Below are 21,943 nucleotides of genomic sequence, written 5' to 3'. Positions count from 1 at the left end.
CGATATCTCCTAGAATATTAACCCAAATTCACTTCTGTAAAAAGGAGAGTGTACGAAAATCTCTTAGCTACAACCCTACCAAAACTCAATACCTTTCAAAACGATTTAAGTATACAGATCCACCTTCTCCCAAACCCTGACGATTCTGTTCCTTTTTGCTTGAACACCAAAATCAAGTTTACTCTTCCTTCTCCTCTTTCTCTTTGTTTTTAGCGGCTAGGCAACAACAAAACACGACCTAGGTTGTTCTCCCACTTAAATATCACGGTTTAATGGTTTTCCCTAAACTAAACCGGTCCAAATCGATTAAAAACTCAATCTGGTCGAACCAGAAAATCAATGGTGTCGACCGACACCCCCTTGGTGTCGATCTGACACCCTCACCCAAAACACTCAAATTGGTTTGCGGGTGTTACAGGTGTATTGTCTACGGTTTTTTTTTCCTGCAGAAGTCCATTAATCTATAAACAATCTAGGCCCCCATTAATCTATAAACAATCTAGGCCCATTAATTATCTCAAATCTGTAAAATTTATAGTATAAAATAGAACTATAGTTGTAAAAAAGGTGTTTTCCAGGAAATTTAAGGATTAAATTAGTAAATTCTAGTTTTGCAAATAACTTTTTATGCAATTAGATTATTTCTAAACCAATTTTTGATTTTTTTTTAATGCGAAAATAGGTAATTTTACGTCCAGGGAAAAAATATTTCAACGTTAAGGACAATTTCATTAATGGTAAAATGGTAAAATTTTGCTGAGATTGAATGTGGGATGTTTTCACTTCTCGTTTAATATAATTGATTTAAAAAAAAAAAAATACCTTACATTATCCAATGTGGAAGAATCTTTTGTTGTTTGCTATTGACTATAAAATTATATACAAGTCAATTTTTTATTCTTAACGTACGTTGACCAAAGTCTTTGTTTATTAGTATTGGCTTTTTAGAGTTGGTCCACTTTTATTTACATTGCACACGAGAATAATATTCAAAACTCTTACCCTTTTTAGTTCTTCATATTGTTGCTGAAAAATATCAAAAGTTTAAAATCTGTCGACTAGCGGATTCTTTGTTTGACCTATGTCACTTTCATCCTTAGAAAAATATGATGTATTATCCGAAACCGAAATACAAGAAATCTAACATTATTTTCCCGTAGTATAAAGTATATAAACCACTAAATTTAATAACTTCAACGTATTTACGAAATTATAAATAAAAAATTTGACAGATTTAAGACGGTCTTACCAAACCAATAAAAATATACTATATATAGGACTAAAATTTCGATATTTATTTTGTTTAGTATCGTTTCTTCAATTAACTAGATACTAGTTCTTCGTTTTATAAAAAGTACCATCTATAACAATCGAAATGCTAAATTAGAATAACAATAAACAAAAATCATATGATTAAAAACTAAAGAAAATATCAGTTACAAAACACATGTGTTCAGCTATAAGGTAAGCCACAAATTAGTTACAAATTGGGTCGAATATCAAATTGTAAAACAACCATTCCGCCATAATATACCAAATATATTCCCCATATTTTTCCACTTGCTAACGACTCCTTTGTTGCTTACGTTTTCTTTCTTGATGTCATATCTTTCTTTTTGTCTTGCCGGAGAATATATCGTATACGAAAATGTGGTGATAAATGCTCAGTGGTTCCTACAAGGAATCCATTAATGGTGGTTTAGACTTGAGACATGGAAATTTTTGTTCTCATCTTCCAAAAGTCATCTTTTTAACTAATACTGTATAAGACTATTAAGTAAAGTCTTTGCATAGCATATTAAATTTCTCCACACCACCAGACGATAACTTTGTTAGGAAGTTACTCCTTCCTACTTTACAAAAATTCTAAGTCATTTGTTTGTAGATAATAAAACCGAAACGTAACTTTTGGACAAATAAGATTTTACAACGTGCGGTCTAAGAGTAAAATATCAAGGACATTTTCAAAAAAAATTTAGCAAATCTGTTTATGTTAAAAACACATGAACAAGCCATACGTATATATATAGTTATATACCACTACTAGGCCAACTAGGCCACAAGTTTACATGGAATGTTATCCACCATATGAAGTGTAATGACAATTAGGACTCATATTAGGATCAGCCGTTATTACAAATTGTGATAGATTCAAAATCCACACGTATTAAACTCTTTGAAATGGTGATTAACTAATTTGGAGAAGTAGATAGAAGTCATAGAACTAAATAAATATATCATCAATTCCAATTCCTTAATCGTTAAACAAAGAATATACTATACCATTTATATATGTATAAGAAAAGTAGGCATGTCGATATGCCACTACGAGGCCAACTATCTCTTCTTGCTTTTATATTGATAACGAATGTTAGATAGATATATACTATTACACCGAAATTAAATAAACACGGACTATACACACTTTATACATATATCCTAATTGTAAAACAAGTCATCTATGTTGGCCGTGACGTTTCCAGGTCAGGTCCATGACTAAATGACTCAGATGTTTTCATCGTTTTTAATAAAAAAGAAAAGAAAAACTCGAAACGGTTTCGATTTTGCTGTTCATAATGTTTCCTAGTAGACTTGACTTTGTTTGGTTTTTTGTTCTTTTTAAAAGATAATTTGAAGATTTCGTACAAGGCTGTATATTTTTCCAAAAGAGTTTTGACTCAAATTACACTTGTTTACTGATATTAAGTATTTCTTCTTATGGATTATATATTTATCTAAAAAAAAATACATGTAAATAAATACTCCCTCTGTATCATAAGGATAATGTTTGAAGATTTTCACATTAATTAAGAAAAACATTTAATGTTTAGATATAGATGCATTATGTATTTATAATAATATTTCTCATAATTATTGACCAATAGTAATTCATCAAATTTTAAAATTTTCATTTAATGGTTCTTGAAACTTACAATTTTTTAACATTAATTGATAAAAATCAATCTTGGTGATACAAGAAAAAATTCTAGAAAATCATTACACCTTTCTTTAATCATTAATTAGTTAATTACATTAAAAAGTATGTAATTTTTAAACATAAACAATTAAAATTATTCCCCTAGTGTAAGGATATTAATTTAGAAAATCTAAGAAAATATTTACTTACTTCTTTTTTTTGGTTACTTAGATACTTTACTTAATGTGGCTTGATTTTTTAATAGGTTAAGTTTGTATTCAATTGTATATCTTTTCACTCGTTTTCATTTATATTATTGTGGATAACTTGATTTAAAATTTGATACGTTCAATTAAAAAGTATTAATATCGATTTTATGGTAACTGCTTCGCTTTTAATGCGGTAGATTCTGGCGAACATGACTTTCGTTGTCATTGCTACGAAACTTCGTAGATGATACGTAATGACCGACTAATGAACTAACTATAAAACCAATTGAAACTATCATCTTTACATCATCAGCTCTCTTATTTTGCAATCCGTTTACAACATCGCTTTCACAAAACAAAAGATTTTTACAGTTTCCTGGTTCTTTTTTTTCGTCTTTTCGGTTTAGTAATTCCGGTTTAAGAAATACCAAGAAACAATGAGAAGAAACGTTCCTGATCATGCAGAGAAGAAGAAGAACAAGGTGGTAGGCGTTGAGGTTCTTCTGGAACTTCCCAAAACCCTAAGCAAACCAAACAAGAAATGGCATTTAGCGTTCATCAAGATCTACTGTTCGAGAACTCTCCTCAACTGCGCCAAACACGCTATCCGAAAACCCGGTTTGTTCCCTCGTTCCCTTTCTTACACCGCCATTGATCTTGACCACCATCAAAAAGATGATCTTCATGGAGATCACTTCAAGATTGATACTGAAACCTTAAACGATCTCGTCAAGAACAAGAACCAAGAGAAACTTGAGTCTCTTGGTGGTCCTAACGGTTTAGTCTCGGCTCTGAAGACTAACACACGTGTCGGTATCAACGAAGAAGCTGATGAGATTGAACGTAGGCGTTTGACGTTCGGGTCTAATACTTACACGAGACAACCATCCAAGAGTCTCTTCCATTTCGTGGTGGAAGCGTTCAAGGACCTCACGATTCTCATCCTTCTCGGTTGTGCAACGCTATCTCTCGGGTTCGGTATCAAAGAACACGGAGTGAAAGAAGGATGGTACGATGGAGGAAGTATATTCGTAGCCGTTTTCTTGGTGGTAGCTGTCTCTGCGGTCAGTAACTTCAGACAGAACAGACAGTTCGATAAACTCTCTAAAGTAAGTAGCAACATCAAGATCGATGTAGTTAGAAACGGACGTCGTCAAGAGATTTCGATCTTTGACATTGTCGTTGGAGATATCGTTTGTTTGAACATTGGAGATCAAGTTCCAGCGGATGGTGTGTTCGTCGAGGGACATTCATTGCACGTTGACGAATCAAGCATGACTGGAGAAAGCGATCACGTCGAGGTTAGCTTAACAGGAAACACATTCTTGTTCTCCGGGACTAAAATCGCTGATGGGTTTGGTAAAATGGCGGTTACTTCTGTCGGAATGAACACAGCTTGGGGACAAATGATGAGTCATATCTCGCGTGACACGAACGAGCAAACTCCATTGCAGTCTCGTCTCGATAAGCTTACTTCTTCGATAGGTAAAGTTGGTTTACTTGTAGCTTTCTTGGTTCTTTTGGTTCTGTTAGTCCGTTACTTCACTGGAACGACAAAAGACGAGAGTGGAAACCGTGAGTATAATGGGAAGCAGACGAAGAGCGATGAGATAGTGAACGCTGTGGTTAAGATGGTTGCAGCAGCGGTTACAATCATTGTGGTTGCGATACCAGAAGGATTACCATTAGCTGTGACATTAACATTAGCATATTCGATGAAGAGGATGATGAAAGATCAAGCTATGGTGAGGAAGCTCTCTGCTTGTGAGACAATGGGCTCTGCAACGGTTATCTGTACTGACAAAACCGGTACTTTGACGCTTAACCAAATGAAGGTAACTGATTTCTGGTTTGGTCTAGAGTCAGGAAAAGCTTCTTCTGTGTCTCAGAAATTGGTTGAGTTGTTTCATCAAGGAGTTGGGATGAACACTACAGGGAGTGTGTTTAAGGCTAAGTCAGGAACAGAGTATGAGTTCTCTGGTAGTCCAACTGAGAAAGCGATTCTGAGCTGGGCGGTTGAGGAGTTGAAGATGGATATGGAGGAAGTGACTGAAGAACATAACGTTGTTCATGTGGAAGCTTTCAACTCAGAGAAGAAGAGAAGTGGTGTGTTGATGAAGAAGAAGAGTGGAGAAGTTAATGTTGTTCATTGGAAAGGAGCTGCTGAGAAGATTCTAGCTATGTGTTCAACGTTCTATGATGGTTCTGGAGTTGTGAGAGAGATTAAAGAAGATGATAAGATTCAGTTCGAGAACATTATCCAATCTATGGCAGCTAAGTCTCTTCGTTGCATAGCCTTTGCGTATTCAGAAGACAATGGAGACATCAAGAAGTTGAAAGAAGAGAAGCTGAGCTTACTTGGGATTGTTGGAATCAAAGATCCATGTAGACCTGGAGTGAAGAAAGCAGTAGAGGATTGTCAATTCGCTGGTGTAAACATCAAAATGATCACTGGAGATAACATTTTCACGGCGAGAGCAATAGCTGTAGAGTGTGGGATCTTGACACCTGAAGATGAGATGAACAGTGAAGCTGTGGTAGAAGGAGAGGAGTTTAGAAACTACAGTCAAGAAGAAAGGTTAGCAAAAGTGGAAAGAATCAAAGTAATGGCGAGATCTTCACCGTTTGATAAGCTACTGATGGTGAAATGCCTCAAGGAGCTAGGCCATGTTGTGGCCGTTACTGGAGACGGTACTAATGATGCACCGGCGTTGAAAGAAGCTGATATTGGACTTTCTATGGGGATTCAAGGCACAGAAGTTGCGAAAGAGAGCTCTGATATTGTGATCTTGGACGATAACTTTGCTTCTGTTGCAACGGTTTTGAAATGGGGGAGATGCGTGTACAACAATATTCAGAAGTTCATTCAGTTTCAGCTCACTGTGAATGTTGCAGCTCTTGTGATCAACTTCGTGGCTGCGGTTTCAGCTGGACAAGTTCCTTTGACGGCGGTTCAGTTACTGTGGGTGAATCTGATCATGGACACACTTGGTGCATTGGCTTTAGCTACAGAGAAACCAACAAATGATTTGATGAAGAAGAGACCTATAGGGAGAGTGGCGCCATTGATCACAAACATCATGTGGAGGAATCTTTTGGCTCAAGCGTTTTATCAAATCTCTGTGCTCTTGGTGCTTCAGTTTAGAGGAAGGTCCATCTTCGATGTGACAGAGAAGGTGAAGAACACTTTGATCTTCAACACCTTTGTGCTTTGTCAGGTGTTCAACGAGTTTAACGCGAGGAGTTTGGAGAAGAAGAACGTGTTCAAGGGTTTACACAAGAACAGGCTCTTCATTGGGATTATAGTTGTCACTGTGGTTTTGTAAGTGGTGATTGTTGAGTTTCTAAAGCGATTTGCTGATACTGAGAGGTTGAACTGGGGTCAATGGGGAGTTTGCATTGCGATAGCAGCTGCATCGTGGCCTATTGGATGGTTAGTGAAGTCTGTTCCAGTTCCAGAGAAACACTTCTTTAGCTACCTGAAATGGAAGAAGAGATCATGAAAGAGGCTCTTAATTTGATCTTACATTATGAAGCATTGATTTGTTTTTTTTTTTCATTTAATATGTTAAATAGATTTGAAATAAAGATTTGATCAATTACATAGAAAAGCGTTTTTACAATAGCATATTTATTTATAGAGTGAAAACTCAGATTACAATCTTTAGAACGGGCCAAGATTGTCTTCATCGATGCTAGCCAAAGCTATGAAGTCTCTCTCTGCCTCTCTCCACTCAGTATCCAACACGACAAAACGAACTGTGGCACCGATCTCAATCCTGGACATGTTCTCATCCATGAACATAGAGTTCTCTCCTGGAATGAACTCATAACCAGACATTTTCAAGTGAGATAGGTAAATGGTTTCATAAGGACCAGATCTCAAAAAGACACCGAGCTTGTGCACCTTGTGCACCACACCATGAAGAACTTCTCCTTTAAACATCTTAAAGCAGATTCCATTGAAAACCACGGGAAACACAGCTTCACCAGTCTGTTCCTTGATCTTGCCCTCGCCGACTGTTTCAAGAATTGTGGGTGTTATGAAGTATCCAAGATCTTTCGTTGCCTTCTTGCTAGCAAACGCATCGAGTAGACGAACTACAATAGCTCTCTGGAGCATGAGGCCAGTGTCCATATCTTCAGCTGGAATCAAAACGTCCCATGGCAATTTGACTTTGATAAACATTTTTTTCTTCACAGCCTGAAACTGTGACATTTCCAAGAATCAGAAATAGTCAAATCACATTCTGATTTAAAAGATTATGCATTCTACTGAAACAACCTACTAATTCTTAAATAAAATTATCAACTTTAAGTTTTCTTTCAGACATTTTAACAAACACTTTGCATGCAATTATAGAAATGAAACTCTACAATAAAGAAGAATCAAAAAGTTTCCGACTTTTCATTAACCATCAAACCAACATGGAGTTTACCACCAAGCTTAAACCAGTTTGTAGTCCCAAAACGTTATAATACACCATCGTTCTGCACAAATCCTAAGGCTGAATCTACTGAAAAATTCGGTTTGAAAAATCAAAAGCTCTAACCTGAACTTACTGAAAGACGAAACTAGAAGCTCTGATGGAACAACTTCGGAATCAGACTCCAATTTCCACTTGCTGAGTGAGGATCAACCAAGCGTCGGAGAAGACAACACTATCCGTCGTCGTCGAGAGTAGACCACGTAAGTTGGTTTCCTAATTTACATATGAAAGGCCCATTACTACAACTGGGCCGTACATAACTCATCCATTAATATGACTAGGTGCTTCCCCACGCAACTCGTGGGTTGTGGTGTAGTTGGTACTTTCTTGTTTTTTTGGTCTTTTTCGTTTTCTCTTTTGTATTATTTCGTTTTAATTAGGCATATACGGGCTTTGCCATCACTTTTATTTATACACTATATGTTTATACCATTTCGTTCAGATATGTATAATTGTGGCGTTTATTTTTTATGAATTATGAAGATGTTGTTTCTTGCTTTTGAGGATCCAATCTTATCATTGACTGATATTGTTTCCAATACATTTATTGTATTATAGATTTTCTAATTAACTGATTATGTAAACTCTTCATAAGTTGATGTTGCAATAATAAGTTATTTTTTAAAATATCTTCCGTGTAAGTGATTATGTTTGTATGCCCATGTTTTGGTCTAATATCAATAAGATCGTTTCTGCTTTTCTTTAGTTGGCTTTGAAACCAATATTGAGTTAAGCAAATAATGGGTCGAATTATGGTGTTAATAAGTAATATAAATTCTTGTGTATATATATTGTATATATGTGACTATAAATTTAGCTAACTGAATAATTATGTAATATTTAAATACAATCTTGAACATATATATATATATATTTATTTATGGGAGGATTGTATGAAATTATTGGATAGAAGTTATTTTTGAGTTAAATGACCTTTAATGTCTTTAAAGTGAGTTAAATATTAATAAATTTTTATATGTGTCTTGACTTTTTTAAAAAGGAATACCAAGTGTTTCCTTCCAAATTTGAAGTGATATAGTATTTTAGTTTTCTTATATGATTTTATGAACTTCAATGTAAAAGTTTTTCAAAGTAATAAGTACACTCACTGATTGAATTATAAAATTTGGAGAAATGTTTATTTCGTTTAATCATCTGCTCTTTTAAATAAATTAAATAAGTATGTTGTTATTCCTACAAATAGGACAACATATATTATAGTTTAACCATGGAGTTAAGCAATGGAAATGGAACTTGTGATTGCAAGACAAAATGCTTATATGTTACACATTGATCGTTTAAAAATGAATAGGAACATCTAATTCTCAAATAAAGTTGATTGTTTTGTTAAAACCAACATATGTGAATTTAAATTTAACTATGCAAATTTAAAAAATAAATATGAATAGATTAGAAAGGCAAGAAATATAAAAGAAATATTTTTTTATATAAATAAAATAAAAATTGAAAACAATGTTAAATATATATAATACTTTCTACATTAAAATATAGAATCAAACTCTTACAAGTTACAACACATATGAGATATAACAACATTTGATATTGGTAGGAGAGGAGGAGAGAATGTTTACTATAAGATGGTAATCCAAATTAGATAATGGAGATGAATCTTTAAAAAATAGAACAATGTAATATCTATATATATATAATACTTTCTAAATTAAAATATAGAATCAAACTCTTACAACACATATGAGATATAACAACATTTGATATTGGTGGGAGAGAAAGAGATAATGATTACTTATAAGATAATAATCCAAATTAGATAAAGGAGATAAATCTTTTAAAATAAGAACAATGTAAAATATATATCATGTAGTCTCTAAAATTAAAATTTAGCATTAACAATTACAATGATATTTCATTTTTTTTATAACCCATACAACAAAAATAAGAAATCAAAAATAACAAAAAAAAACGAAAAATGATTTGAGGTATTGTAGAAGAGAATGAGAGAATGTGAAAATGAGATAGTAAAAGAATGTCAATATGAGAGAATGATAGATTGAGAGAATGCTTATTTATATGATAAGAAATGATGGAAGTTACATTTAGAACTATGGAGTTACAATAGTAATTTATTGTGTTTGAATAAAATTGAGTGGTAGAATATGATTAATGCATAATTTATTTTATTTTCAGTTATAATTTTATTTTAATGTGTGAGTTAAATGTATTGTGTTTATTGGGTCTTAAATATTGTTTAAAGCAATTAGAAAAAAAAAAAAAAAAAAAATTAGAAAACATTAAATGAAAATCAACCAATAAGGAGAGACCAAAACCTTACATATATATATATGATATATTGCTTTAAACTTTGAAATGAGAAATATATTATAAACAATAATTTTACATGAGAAATATATTAATTTAGCCAACCAAAATATGAATATAAGTTTAGCCAACCAAAATAAATAAAAAATATTAAAATTTAACCAAAAATAATTTCTCTTGAAAGATAATAAGTTAGTAGGAGGAATGAATTAATGTACAATTATTGGATAGGAGTTACATTTGAGTTAAATGGAGTTACATGTCTTTAATTATAAATAAATATTTTAATTTTTTATAACCTAAAATAAAAGGAATACCAAGTGGCTGAATCAAAATTCACATGATTTGGTTGTTTGTTGATATAAACTCAACACTTACACATAATATTTCAAAATAAAAAATATTACTTTTTAAGTGACAAACTAAATTAGTTTTCTTATAAAATTATATGAATTCTTCAATCTCAATAATTTTTAAAATCCCAAGGATAACTTATTTTTTTTTGGTTTTCACTCATCAATTTAATTTATAGTGCTAGATTTCATACTAATGGTTTCATCTTTAGAAAATTTAGTGAAATGATATTTTATTTTTTATATTTAATTTCCAGTTGAATATGTTTTGTTTTTTGGATCATTTTTTATTTTGATTAAAGACACAAAAAACCAATTGTTTAATTATGTTCTTTTTGTTTTCAAAAACCTCAAATCATAAAAAATATATATATATTATATTGATATCTGCAGATTTAACAATTGGATCACAAAACAAAATAGTCTTTATAAATGGATAAAAGGATAATTATATTGATCTTTATAAATTGTTAAAAATGATACATGAATATGTGAGATAACCAGAAACATAATAGATAATTACATATAGATCATTTCAACTTTATGATCTTATTGTGTGGTGAATATTGTAAGGAAGTATGAAAATAATGACTTATAAGATGTTAATATAAAATAGAAAAGGGAGATAAACATTTTAAAAGATTAAAATAAATATATAAGATATACATATCATACAAACTCTAAAACTAAGCTTTTACAATGATATTTGATTTGATTTTTTATAACCCATACAACAACAATAACAAAAAAATACAAAACAAAACAAAACAAAACAAAACAAAAAAAGAGATTTGAGAGTAGTGGAAGAAGATGAGAGAATGAAAGAGTGATAGACTAAGAGAATAAGATAATGAGTATTTATAGGAAGAGAAATGATGAAAAATTACATTTAGAAAAATGAGAGTTACAATTCTAATTTATTGTTTTGTTTTAATACAATTGATTAATACAACTTAGTGGAGAAATCAAGTTAATGAATAATTTATAGGGAGAAGGTATAAAGATTTCAGTTTTATATTATGTGAGTTAAATGTGAAAATTAATTGTTTTAAATTTGTGTTTTAATAGAAATTTTTTTTTTGTTAAAATTGTATTGCCAAGTGGACCAATAAGAAGAGACTGAAACTCTAATTTTATATATGTGATTACTTTCTTTTTGTCGAACAAACTTACCTGACTGTTATGAAGTCAAACATGAAAGATTCAATGATTTATTTTACTCGTAAATTTGTAAGAAAGTTACTTGGCTGTTTTTAATTTTGAATATATAAACACAATCGTTTCATTCAGTATGGTACAAAGTTTTCGACCCCAATATTACAAGTTTCGTAAACTGTCTTGCAAAACGAAACAGTCTTATCTGTAATTTATTTGGAAAAAGGTCCAGCCTAATCATACATAGGCTTTCTCCCTATACAACAATGACTGTTGCCACAAGGCTTACAATACAAACGTTACAACTTGAAACGAAGCAGAGACAGTTTTGTCTTTTGTCTTAAACCGGAACCACTTCTGGTTTTCTACCATTACCTGCTGGAGTCAAACTCTCATAGTAATCCACCAGAACTTTCCATCCACCTGGGCACATGAAACCATCTGGCGGGTTTTCGTTGTTCTTTGCCAATGTGCGCATCTGAAAAAAAATCGAAAAACGTTACAGATTTGTTTTGTAAGTATAACCATGAAGAATTAAACAATGTAATATTTCTCTTGAGGACTGATAGATTTACCTTAGTGCCAGAGATGAACAAGAAATCTTGAGGCCTTGACGGATCGAAGAAAGCCATCTTGCCTTGCGTCTTGTCATATGCAGCAACCTGCGAAAATTGAACCAAGAAATCAGATCTCAACATTTGCCTAAACAATAAGGGGTGAATCTTTTTCAATTGTGTTTTCTATATACCTTGAAAGGAAGGATATTGAGTCGTTCGAGTCCTGGTGCCATGCTTAGTACTTTCTTTCCATGATCAGCATCGTAAAGATCACGTTTCTCTACGGGATGACCCATTCCAGCTGGATCACGACCCACAATGTAAAAGTTAGCACCAGCATTGATTCTGGCCTTGGCATGCCATTGCACTTCGGTTGGACCAGCGTAATGCATAGGAGAAGGGAAGATCGAAACAACTGTTGTCTCTGGATCAAGAACACCGTCCTCTAGCACCTGTTTTAGAATCAAAAACACCATTTAGTATACAGCAATTGTTAGTTGCTCTCACTCAGAGACACACAATCAATAAGTGTTGTTTCTTTACCTTCTCGTGTTGCTTCATCCTCCAATCTAGAGGAACATCATCAGCCTTTGTGAACCCTCCTAACGGATGAAGCAAAAGGATAGGGTTTTTGTATCCCATCTCAAGAAGCCTCCTACGTGTATCAGTCATTAGAAGAGCATGACCATTGTGAACCGGATTCCTCAGCTGGAAAGCAAACACAGCATCCGCGTTACGCTTCTCCAGCTCTTTACGTAGCTCAGCAGGCGAAAGCCTGAAACGATCAAGCCCATCGTTGTATTTAACTGGCTCAAGAACCTCAAGATCACCCCCAATAAGCCAGTTCCCAGCATTAGTTATCGCCTCTTCTACATAAGGCAAACCTGGAGCTGTCGTACCCCAAGTTCTAGCTATCCTTTCTTCCTTCGGATGCTTATAAATCTCAATGCTGATCAAAACAGAAACAAACAAGTTTTTGAGTAACCAATTAATAAATCCATATCCAACTTCAATCATGCATTTATAATCATTGACTAGTACTATATCTACAGTGATGCATAAACAGAGTATTCAGCTTTTGTGTCTATTGTCAAACGAATCAGATCTAGTCTAACTCCAATCATCAACACAGATAAAAGCTAAAAATCAAATTCTAATCTCAGTTTCTTCTTCATGAATCTATCAAAACTGATTCGAGAATAATAGAAGAACTTACTCGGTGAGGATAGCGAGGGGGTTACCATCGGAACCAACAAGAGCGACACGTTTAGAATCGCCGATGAGAGCCTTTTGCTCATCGTCGATAGCGAGAACAATAGGAACAGACATGTTAACAACGGATCCGTCGTCAAGACGGAGCGAGTTGAAATGAAGAGTTTGGAGGAACTCGGATTCTCTCATGAAACCTCCGAGTGGACTTGCCCAGCCTTCGCTTAACACGTGCATCCATTGCAAGTCAATCGCCGTTAGCTCGACGCGAGGAAGCTCCGCCGCCTCGTGTTTCTTCTCCCGCCGTTTCGGCTCTTCCACGATAAGCTCCACTAGCTTACCTCCGTCAGGCGCGATTAATCCGGCTCGGACTACTGATCCCACGGTTCCGCGACGGCGTAGGGATTTCGAAGGGAAGGAAACGGCGGCGAAGGGGAGATCGGAGTTTGGGGATGATGATTTGGTGAGTGGTTGAGATAGGAATGGAGTTTTGCTTAATACGGCAGCCATGGAAGCCATGTTTTTGAATGGTTTGTTAGGCTAATGGCTGCTTCTTCAAGCTTTTGGCTCTCTAATGGAGGAGAGAGAGCTTGGAGATGATGGTATGGTTTGTTCCCAATTCAATTGGAAAATGAGATTTGGTGTTTGGATTGGTTTTATAGAGTTAATAGTAATTAAGGACCGTATTATTATGTACCTGGACGGGTATTAGTTATTTAATTAATTTTATTCAGTGTATGATTATTATATTAATAGTAGTAGTGTGACATATATTATAACGAGGTTACCTTATTGGTATAGTACAGACTACAGAGTCATTCTATACTTTTCTTTTATTACTATTAAACATATACTAGTACTACTTTTTTTTAATCGATGTTTTCATATTGGTTTGTATTATTATCGTTGTTATGTCATCATATTTACTCATAATCCGTATTTAAATACGATTATATTATACGTGTGATTTATAAAAAAAAAATATTAAAGAAGAAAGTTTTTCTGAAAATAAAAATAATTGACCACCAAAATGATAGTAGTATAGTACTACATAAATATACTATTAGTGGAATATACTTTTCTTTATATTCTCTCGTTAGTGATTAAAAATAACTTGAGAGGCTTATGAACATATTTTAAAATAAAATGTCATAATCTATTTTAAATAAACAAATTTTTATTTAATGTTTTGGGACATTTTAGATGAGATATATCCAGATTCCAGAGTAAATTAGCTATTGTATGTTGTTAAGGATATATATATATATATATATAATAAAATAAAAATAAAAGTTAGGAAAGGTGAGGTAAGAGGCTGTGTGGTGAGGACCGATGATGCTACAGTTGAATACATCCCAAGAATACGGTCAGGTTCGACCACGCATTTGCTTACTACACAAACCACTTGATATTAGAATATTACACCACTCGATCTGCCACGTCACATCACGAATATTTGTTCCCCTTTTTTCTCATTTTTTTAAGAATAATACTAGTGTACTACTTTTTGAGTAATCAATCTCATTTTAATAAACAAAAATGAAGCTAAACATTAAAATTTATAGATGTATCATGTAACACTCATGCCATTGCTATATTTACTTTCTTAAGAATTTTATTCAATTATTTGATAAGATTTACTTCATTTTTTTTTGTAGATTATTCTCTCTTATTCTCATCTTATATAACCATTCATTTAAAAAGAAAAAAAAATTACCATCTAGTATTTACCATCTACTAGAACGTGATTTGGATAAATTTAGGTATAATTCTATGTTTCCAATTTTACTCTTATCCATAGGATCGTAGCTATGTGTGTCTATCGGCTCTTGACAACGACGTTACGAAAAAAAACTCGATATAATTTGATAAAGATAGGAACATTATTGAGTTGGATATTATTGTAGGGCGAAAAAAAACAAAAAAAAACACGAGGTGTGTATCATTGTGAATACAATAAAAAAAATGTTATTTTAGAAAACATTTTGCCGACCCATTGATTACTACTACTTATATTATAAAAGCTCCTCAATATTGACCTGAATCAGACCAATCTTGACCCCGAAGCGCAGCCACGAACTCATCTTCTTTTTTCTTCTTCTCTTTCTTATAGATAAACATATGTGTTTGTTAATCTGACAATGATGCTGTGCATGCGCAGATGCACCGTGCACGTGGTAAATATTGTCAAAATTGGAAAGTTGGTAGACTGGTAGATGAATGAATTTTATCTCCCAATTATGTTCTTAACCATTTTTTCCCATTATGAACTCCAAAATACTCAAACGTTACAAACTTACAAGTTTACTCTTCTTATCTTAAAAATTATTCAGTTTGGATGTTAACACAATTTTTTTTTGACTAATTCATATACTCCCTCTGTCTCACAAAGATTGAAGTTTTAGAGAATTTTTTTTGTCCCAACAAGATTGATGTTTTGAATATTTTTAATAATTTTTTGTTTTAATGATTATTGATGTTGTAAAGTGTATGGATTGTAAAAGTGGGAAGGTGGGAAAGTGAAAAAGTATTAGAAAAATAAATCATATATTCTCCATGTCTTAATATGTGTGTAAAATCCTAAACTTCAATCTTTGTGAGACAGAGGGAGTATTTAAGTAAATGTAAGACAATCAAGGACTTGGATTATGTAGGGCTTAATGACCAGTTTATTGGTGGCTGGGGACCTTTTTCACATTCAACATGTGTCAAAAATCAAAATTAAAACATTGATGATCGACCTACCTGCTTTGCTCTCGTAATCATTAACCAGATAATTAATTTAATACTGTAAGCAGAAATCGCAATTTATTCAATTTAATATATAAACTCCTAAAATCCAATATTTCAAATTTCATCGTACATTGTCTTATGACTAAAGTCCGTCGTATTATATAACTCCTGAACTATAAATATTCTTGTTTTTCTGAACATAAATTAATTAATGCATGCATGCCCAATTAAAACTTTTGTTGGGACTCACTGTCCAAGTCCACTTACCCAAAGTAATTAAGTAAGATCCATATGAGAGGAGATGCCAAAGTTTCTCGACTAATCCGAGTCTCTTTAAGAATGGAAACTCGAAGTCATCCAAAGGTTCTAAAGAAGACTTCACCAAATTATTACAAATGAGCCAAAGGAACAAGGTTGACTTGAGTGAGTCTAAGCTCCATGTACTATATATCCGCACTTTTCTAACGCATGAGGAATATAGTAACTATAGTAAGGACAGGCATGCGTACGTGCGTCTGATTCAATCCAAGAACAACCGGTACTTGACGAACCTTTTGAAAAGTAGGTCTCCAATATGATTACATTCCGGGCATGTCTATGCGTCTTATATAAAGTAGCAATGACATAACGAAGATTAGGCCCAAGTATTATGGAGAAAAAGAGGCTCAATTATGGTGGGCTGAATTTATAGTATTTGCCAAGGGCATGTTCGGGTTGTAGTTTATGGTCCACCTCCAAAGGTCATGTTCGGGCTCTTCGTTCATGTGTGGTCGTCTAGCAGTAGATTATTTTGTATTGTTCAATAATCATGGACAGGTCACAGGAGGTTTCAGTTCTACTAGTGAAATATTTATACGACACTAACACATACGAGTACAACTATTCTACATTTAACTACAAGTTTTTTCAGGGAGTTTTATTTAAATGACCAAATAAGTATGTATTTTTCACCAACAAATTCATCAGTCTAGTTCAAAATCCTTCAATGCATATATTTCTTACAAATATTGTTTCAATAGCCTTTTTTCTCATTTGAAAGTTGTGTAAGAAATTTTCATTTTAACGATTTATAAATTAAGCTGTAGGCTTTTTATAAGATATTTCTAATAATTGGTTGATTCATGCAAGCTTCTATTTTTTTCTTTAGTACTATAATATATTGGTTTTGATTTTCCTAAAGTTTACTCAGATCCCTAAATAAATAATGTCTTGACTATAGTTAAAAAAAAAAATTCCTACATAAATTAAAATGTTTAATTTAACGTTAGAATACAGAAAAAGGGCGAATTAATGCTTGGCCTTTTCTTGGATAAGTAAAAGTAACGGTTGGAGAAAATTGAATGTGATGTAGGAACAGATTGATACATTTTAGTGTAAGGATTTCCACATATGTAATTATGTACATACAGACGAATTTTTTTTTGTAACTGACGAACTAAAACCATTAAAGGAAAGTTTGAAAGAGACGAAAGCAACTTGGAGAATCTCATTTTAAATTAGGCAAAAAAAAAAAAAAATGTACACTCGGTGGAGCTTTCCCATACAAATAGAAAAGCCAAAGTTTCGAAATCCCATTAACCGAATCATATCATCCCTATTATAGACGTACCTATTAGATGATGACGATCGATGAGTTAAAAGCAAGAAAAAAAGAGAGATGATGACGACCGATGATGATATATGGATGATCGTTTGTACTTTGCTACTTATGAATTATGATAATTGATAAGGCATAAGGTCAAGAAATGTTTCGATCATATGAACTAACGTATATTTTGTGTACATAATTAACTTTGAATTATACAATTGAAATGTAGTGATTGAAACAATTGTTAACTGGTTCATGTGTATATCTTAAAATGCAAAGGGGACCATTTTCGAGCAATGAAACAGTAAAATTGACATATCCAAGTTTTAGTTGTTCAATGTTTTTTTTTTTTTTGGGTTTAATTTGAAACACTCTTTAATCATTCTATCACTCGCCATGGTACATCTACGAAGATCTACGAAGCCATTCAAATCACAGAAAACATCTATTTTTTTCGAGGCCAAAGTTGAAATGGCTCTAAAACCTAGCCTAAGGTTTTCACAACAGTAATTTATTGGCCAACCATCATTACTGGTGTAGTAAACTCTTATAAAATTTGGATATATTAATTTCTCAAAATTCTTAACACTTATTTGCATATCTCTGGTAAATATAGTAGGATCCTCAAGTAGAGTTAGCTCCGCGCAAAGTAACTACTAACACCAGAAAACTTTACTCAAATATGTATCAATCGTGTACAACTTCAGTTTCAACTCCCAGAAACCCTAAGCTATTATAATAACAAAAATATAGATGTATATGAAAGTCTTTTCTACAAGAACAGGGTAAGAAGTTGGAAGTCTCTCTTGAGATCCCCAAAAAGTAATTATAGATAATCAACTCATCAATCTATAAAATTCTCTAATCTTTGTAAACAAAAACAAATCTCCTCTTCCCTAGCTTCATCATAATAACATTTTCACATTTAACAAAAAAAAAAAAAAAAAAAAAAAAATTGCGAAATGACGAATTAGGGTTTCCTATAGTCATATAACTCTATAACCCTAACAAAAACAAAATTCCTTCAGATCTGCATACAGTGATAGACACAATCATATCTATGATGAAAATTCAGATGAAACAGTATATTAAGCCTCAGAAAAGAGAATTAATCTCGCAGATCAGATAAGAGAGAAAAAAAAAAAAACAAAGTGTCTTAAAAGGTGAAAAAAATCCTAGATATATATTGTGGATTTTGAGATGGAAAAAATTAGGGTTTATATAAAAGGTGCGACAGTCAACGGGTGAAACTGCGAACATGATCTAATCGACACTCATCTCTTAAACCATCGTCACGAAAAACAACAACGGATATAAAAGAAATCTAATTAGATCATGCTGGCAGCTTCATCAGATGCCGGTGCACCAAACCAGATCAAGAACCCAAAAAAAAAAAGAGTGAGAAAGAAAAGAGATAAAAATTGTCTGTTCATCAAGTGAAGAAGAAGACGGGTGTTTATATAGAAGAGAAGAGGAGGAGAACGTGAGGGAGAGAGAGATAAGAGAACATAGTTTGAGAAGGGTCAGGTTTACAATTAAACAAGAGTTTGTGGGTCGAAAGTGAAAGAGAAAAAGATAAACTAAAAATAAAAAAAGAACGAGTGACAAACAAAAGGCGTTAAAGAAAAGAGTGTGGTCCAAAGTAAGAACCGTGAATAAAATTGAATAATGTCACGCCGATTCTCTAAGTCTCATGCACTTACTTCTTCTCTCATCTCTTACAGAGAGACGGATTAGTTTTGTGTGTTGTTGTTTTTTGCTTCTTTCTGTAACTCTTATTAATTACTGATCTCTACTATATATATATATTGATGGGGACCCCTTTTTTTTTTTTTTCTCTCTTCTTTACTAGTTCTTGATATTTTGTTTTGAAAATACCGAAAAAATTGTTTTGATAAAGAATAATTCAATAAATAATAATAATATTTTAAATTGATTATAGTTTTCTATGAGATTAATGTTCTAGAAGATGTTAGATGTTAATAGGAGGTTCTTTGAGATTTCGATCACTCTGAGACTTGTTAATCAAATGTTAAACCTACTTAATCAGTTATCACTATGTTATTATAGAAGACTTGATGACGATTTCGATTTGTATACGTCTGAATACATCCACTCTTGGTTAATTAATTTGAAACATAGTAGTACGAATTGGTTTAATTAGTTATATTAACCATTTATTTAATAGTATGTTCAGAATTATTATTTTCTATGTCGGAGAGAAAAAATACGACAGTTTTCTTGTTGTCCTATTCGAATTGATTATATAGACTTTAATTAGACTCATCATTAGGTTTAATTTAGTTTTCAAACTCCACCGCAGAGACATATCTTTATGATTCATATTCAATATAATTAAGAAATAGTGGCTTTAACTAAGGCCTAAGTCATGAAAAAGTGAAGTTAAACACATGCATAAAGTATAACCTACGGAAACTCTTAGACTATATATAATATATGTGAAGCATTACATTTTTTGGCTTCTATATATAAGCTCATCGTGCATGGTTAACTACTTTATAATTCTCTCATATACCACTAAGCAAATGAAAGATTGTATACTTGTGTTCCCACTAATGATATTGTATAATCTAAATTTCACGAAGAAGCCAAACTGTATACAAACAACTTAAAAAAAAATCCAATATACACCACAAATATATATGTTTTCTAGAAAGAGCTCTGAAAAATATTAGATGTCGTACAATTTGCTTATAACCCTTTCAAACATTTTTGATATTTTTATTACAAGACATTAAAGTATTTTGTAGGAAAAAAACTTTTCTTTTTTTAAAAAACTGGTTTTTGAATATAATTTTAACCAATTGAGGTGATACCTATAAGTGAGCTCATATGGAATATTCTCATGACCTATTTAAAGTGCATATATATATATATATATATAATTATTGACCCAAGTGCCAGTCTTTGTCACACACAAAATATATTTGAGTTTTTGTAAAGCTAAACTATATAATTATCTATGTGCATACAGAATCCATGCTTAATTACCGACTACACATGTTTTACGACCATTTGTTCTTGTAATCTACCACAATGCCAATTACCGTTGTAGTAATTAATAGCTCTAGAGACGTTACAGCAACCTTTTTTATTTACATAATATAAATAGCTTTAACATGTAACAACAAAAAAAATATATATAAATCTGGAAGATGTGTAATAAATAAAGTACTATGTGAACCTGATGTTATTTAATTGTTTATTGCTGTAAATGTATAGAAAGAGAATTGAATAATAAAACAAACTTTCCTCAAAAAGATTCCTTATCACTAACAATGGGATGATACCATTTCTATGCAAAACTTACTCAAAATTCGATAGGTTCTGGGCAAGCTGTTGGTTTGTGACAGCTACGCGATATTGCATTGCAAGCTATTGAAAATTATTGATATGGACAATCCTTTGACAACGACTTTTTTTTGTATTTGGTAGAAAGATAAAAAGGCAAAACCTCTTATTGGCTTAGAAGTTTTTCATTTTCATTGTTCCTTTTTTAAGGTTTTTAGTTTGGCACCAATAAGTCAACAACGCTAATTGCAAATGAAAAGAGTAATGATATTTTACTCACATAAGCTTCAAGCCGGTCAACTAAATTTTCCAGTAATTAGGGATGTGTGTGACGAAATTGTTAATAAAAATTGGTGTGTGTACGCAAAAGAATAACTTATAATGGTTTTTAGTATTATATACATCGTTAATTTTGTTTTTAGTAATATTTAGATACTATATTTCATGTCCGATAATTACAATGCATTAACAAGTTAAACTTGAAGCCATATTATTTGGTTTGGTACAAATAAATAAGTCACAACACTAATTGCAAATGAAAGGGTATATAGATATTTCGCTCACATAGTTAAGCTTCATGGTGAAGAGAAAAGTTTATATGCCTAATTAATCAAGGTCCCTTTTTTGTTAATTAACATCGTTTATAAGTCTAAGCAAGAGACAAAATCATCTGTGAGTTTACTTGTAGTGTTTCAATGATTAACTTGGTTAAAAAAATAGTATACATAAATATCCCCGCTTGAGTTGTTAGATGTATACACGACTTGAGAAGATTAGGCGTACAAATTTGTCATACATGTTTTGACATGACTCACGAGGAGGCTGATGCAACTGTTTGATGTGTACGTATGCAAATTGAGAAGCACTTGATCAGACATATATGTGATGCTACCGACTCGAACTTATCTTTTTGTCTTGGATCATCTATCGAATACAATGGTACTATATTTTAGTATTATGTTTCTTTTATTTTTCTTTTCGTAAAAAGCAATAACATAGATGCTAATTAAATAGAAAGGGTTGTTTGATTTTAATGACATCAGTAACTTTGCATCCAAAGCCAAGAAAAAGTGATCATATTCATAGCCATTCGCCAAACGACTATATACGAATCTACAATTA

At 32.5% G+C, this 21,943-nt stretch overlaps 3 protein-coding genes across 4 annotated transcripts; 1 reads left to right on the top strand and 2 right to left on the bottom strand.

Moving 5' to 3' along the window:
- On the top strand, nt 3,431-6,732 carry LOC104746761 (putative calcium-transporting ATPase 13, plasma membrane-type). The gene is given in 1 exon segment (XM_010468282.1): nt 3,431-6,732. A coding segment is annotated over 1 exon segment (3,066 nt). The 5' UTR covers nt 3,431-3,563; the 3' UTR covers nt 6,630-6,732.
- On the bottom strand, nt 6,700-7,859 carry LOC104746762 (DNA-directed RNA polymerase IV subunit 7). 2 transcript variants are annotated; one of them, XM_010468284.2, is made up of 2 exons: nt 7,690-7,859; nt 6,700-7,336 (listed from the first exon to the last, which is right to left on the bottom strand). In XM_010468284.2, exon 2 carries the CDS (start codon nt 7,313-7,315, stop codon nt 6,791-6,793), a length of 525 nt encoding a protein of 174 aa, XP_010466586.1. In that variant the 5' UTR covers nt 7,316-7,336; nt 7,690-7,859; the 3' UTR covers nt 6,700-6,790. The 2 variants fall into 2 exon arrangements, with proteins under 2 accessions (XP_010466586.1, XP_010466585.1); XM_010468283.1 differs by having other exon boundaries at nt 7,680-7,855.
- On the bottom strand, nt 11,532-13,824 carry LOC104746759 (ATP sulfurylase 1, chloroplastic). The gene is made up of 5 exons (XM_010468281.2): nt 13,196-13,824; nt 12,523-12,928; nt 12,171-12,431; nt 11,998-12,084; nt 11,532-11,900 (listed from the first exon to the last, which is right to left on the bottom strand). The coding sequence occupies exons 1-5, from the start codon at nt 13,705-13,707 to the stop codon at nt 11,763-11,765; spliced, it is 1,404 nt and encodes a 467-aa protein (XP_010466583.1). The 5' UTR covers nt 13,708-13,824; the 3' UTR covers nt 11,532-11,762.

This window comes from Camelina sativa, chromosome 15 (genome assembly GCF_000633955.1).
Source record: "Camelina sativa cultivar DH55 chromosome 15, Cs, whole genome shotgun sequence".
Lineage (NCBI taxonomy): Eukaryota > Viridiplantae > Streptophyta > Magnoliopsida > Brassicales > Brassicaceae > Camelina > Camelina sativa.
Note: the sequence above shows the minus strand (reverse complement) of the source record. Positions and strands in the feature narration are given on the sequence as shown.

Excerpts from the sequence above, each read along its gene's own strand:
- LOC104746762 (XM_010468284.2), bottom strand. The coding sequence starts at position 7,315 with ATGTTTATCAAAGTCAAATTGCCATGGGACGTTTTGATTCCAGCTGAA.
- LOC104746759 (XM_010468281.2), bottom strand. The coding sequence starts at position 13,707 with ATGGCTTCCATGGCTGCCGTATTAAGCAAAACTCCATTCCTATCTCAA. Across the intron at positions 12,929-13,195 it reads CCCCTCGCTATCCTCACCGA|CATTGAGATTTATAAGCATC; the intron begins GTAAGTTCTTCT and ends TGTTTTGATCAG. Across the intron at positions 11,901-11,997 it reads TGTTCATCTCTGGCACTAAG|ATGCGCACATTGGCAAAGAA; the intron begins GTAAATCTATCA and ends ATTTTTTTTCAG.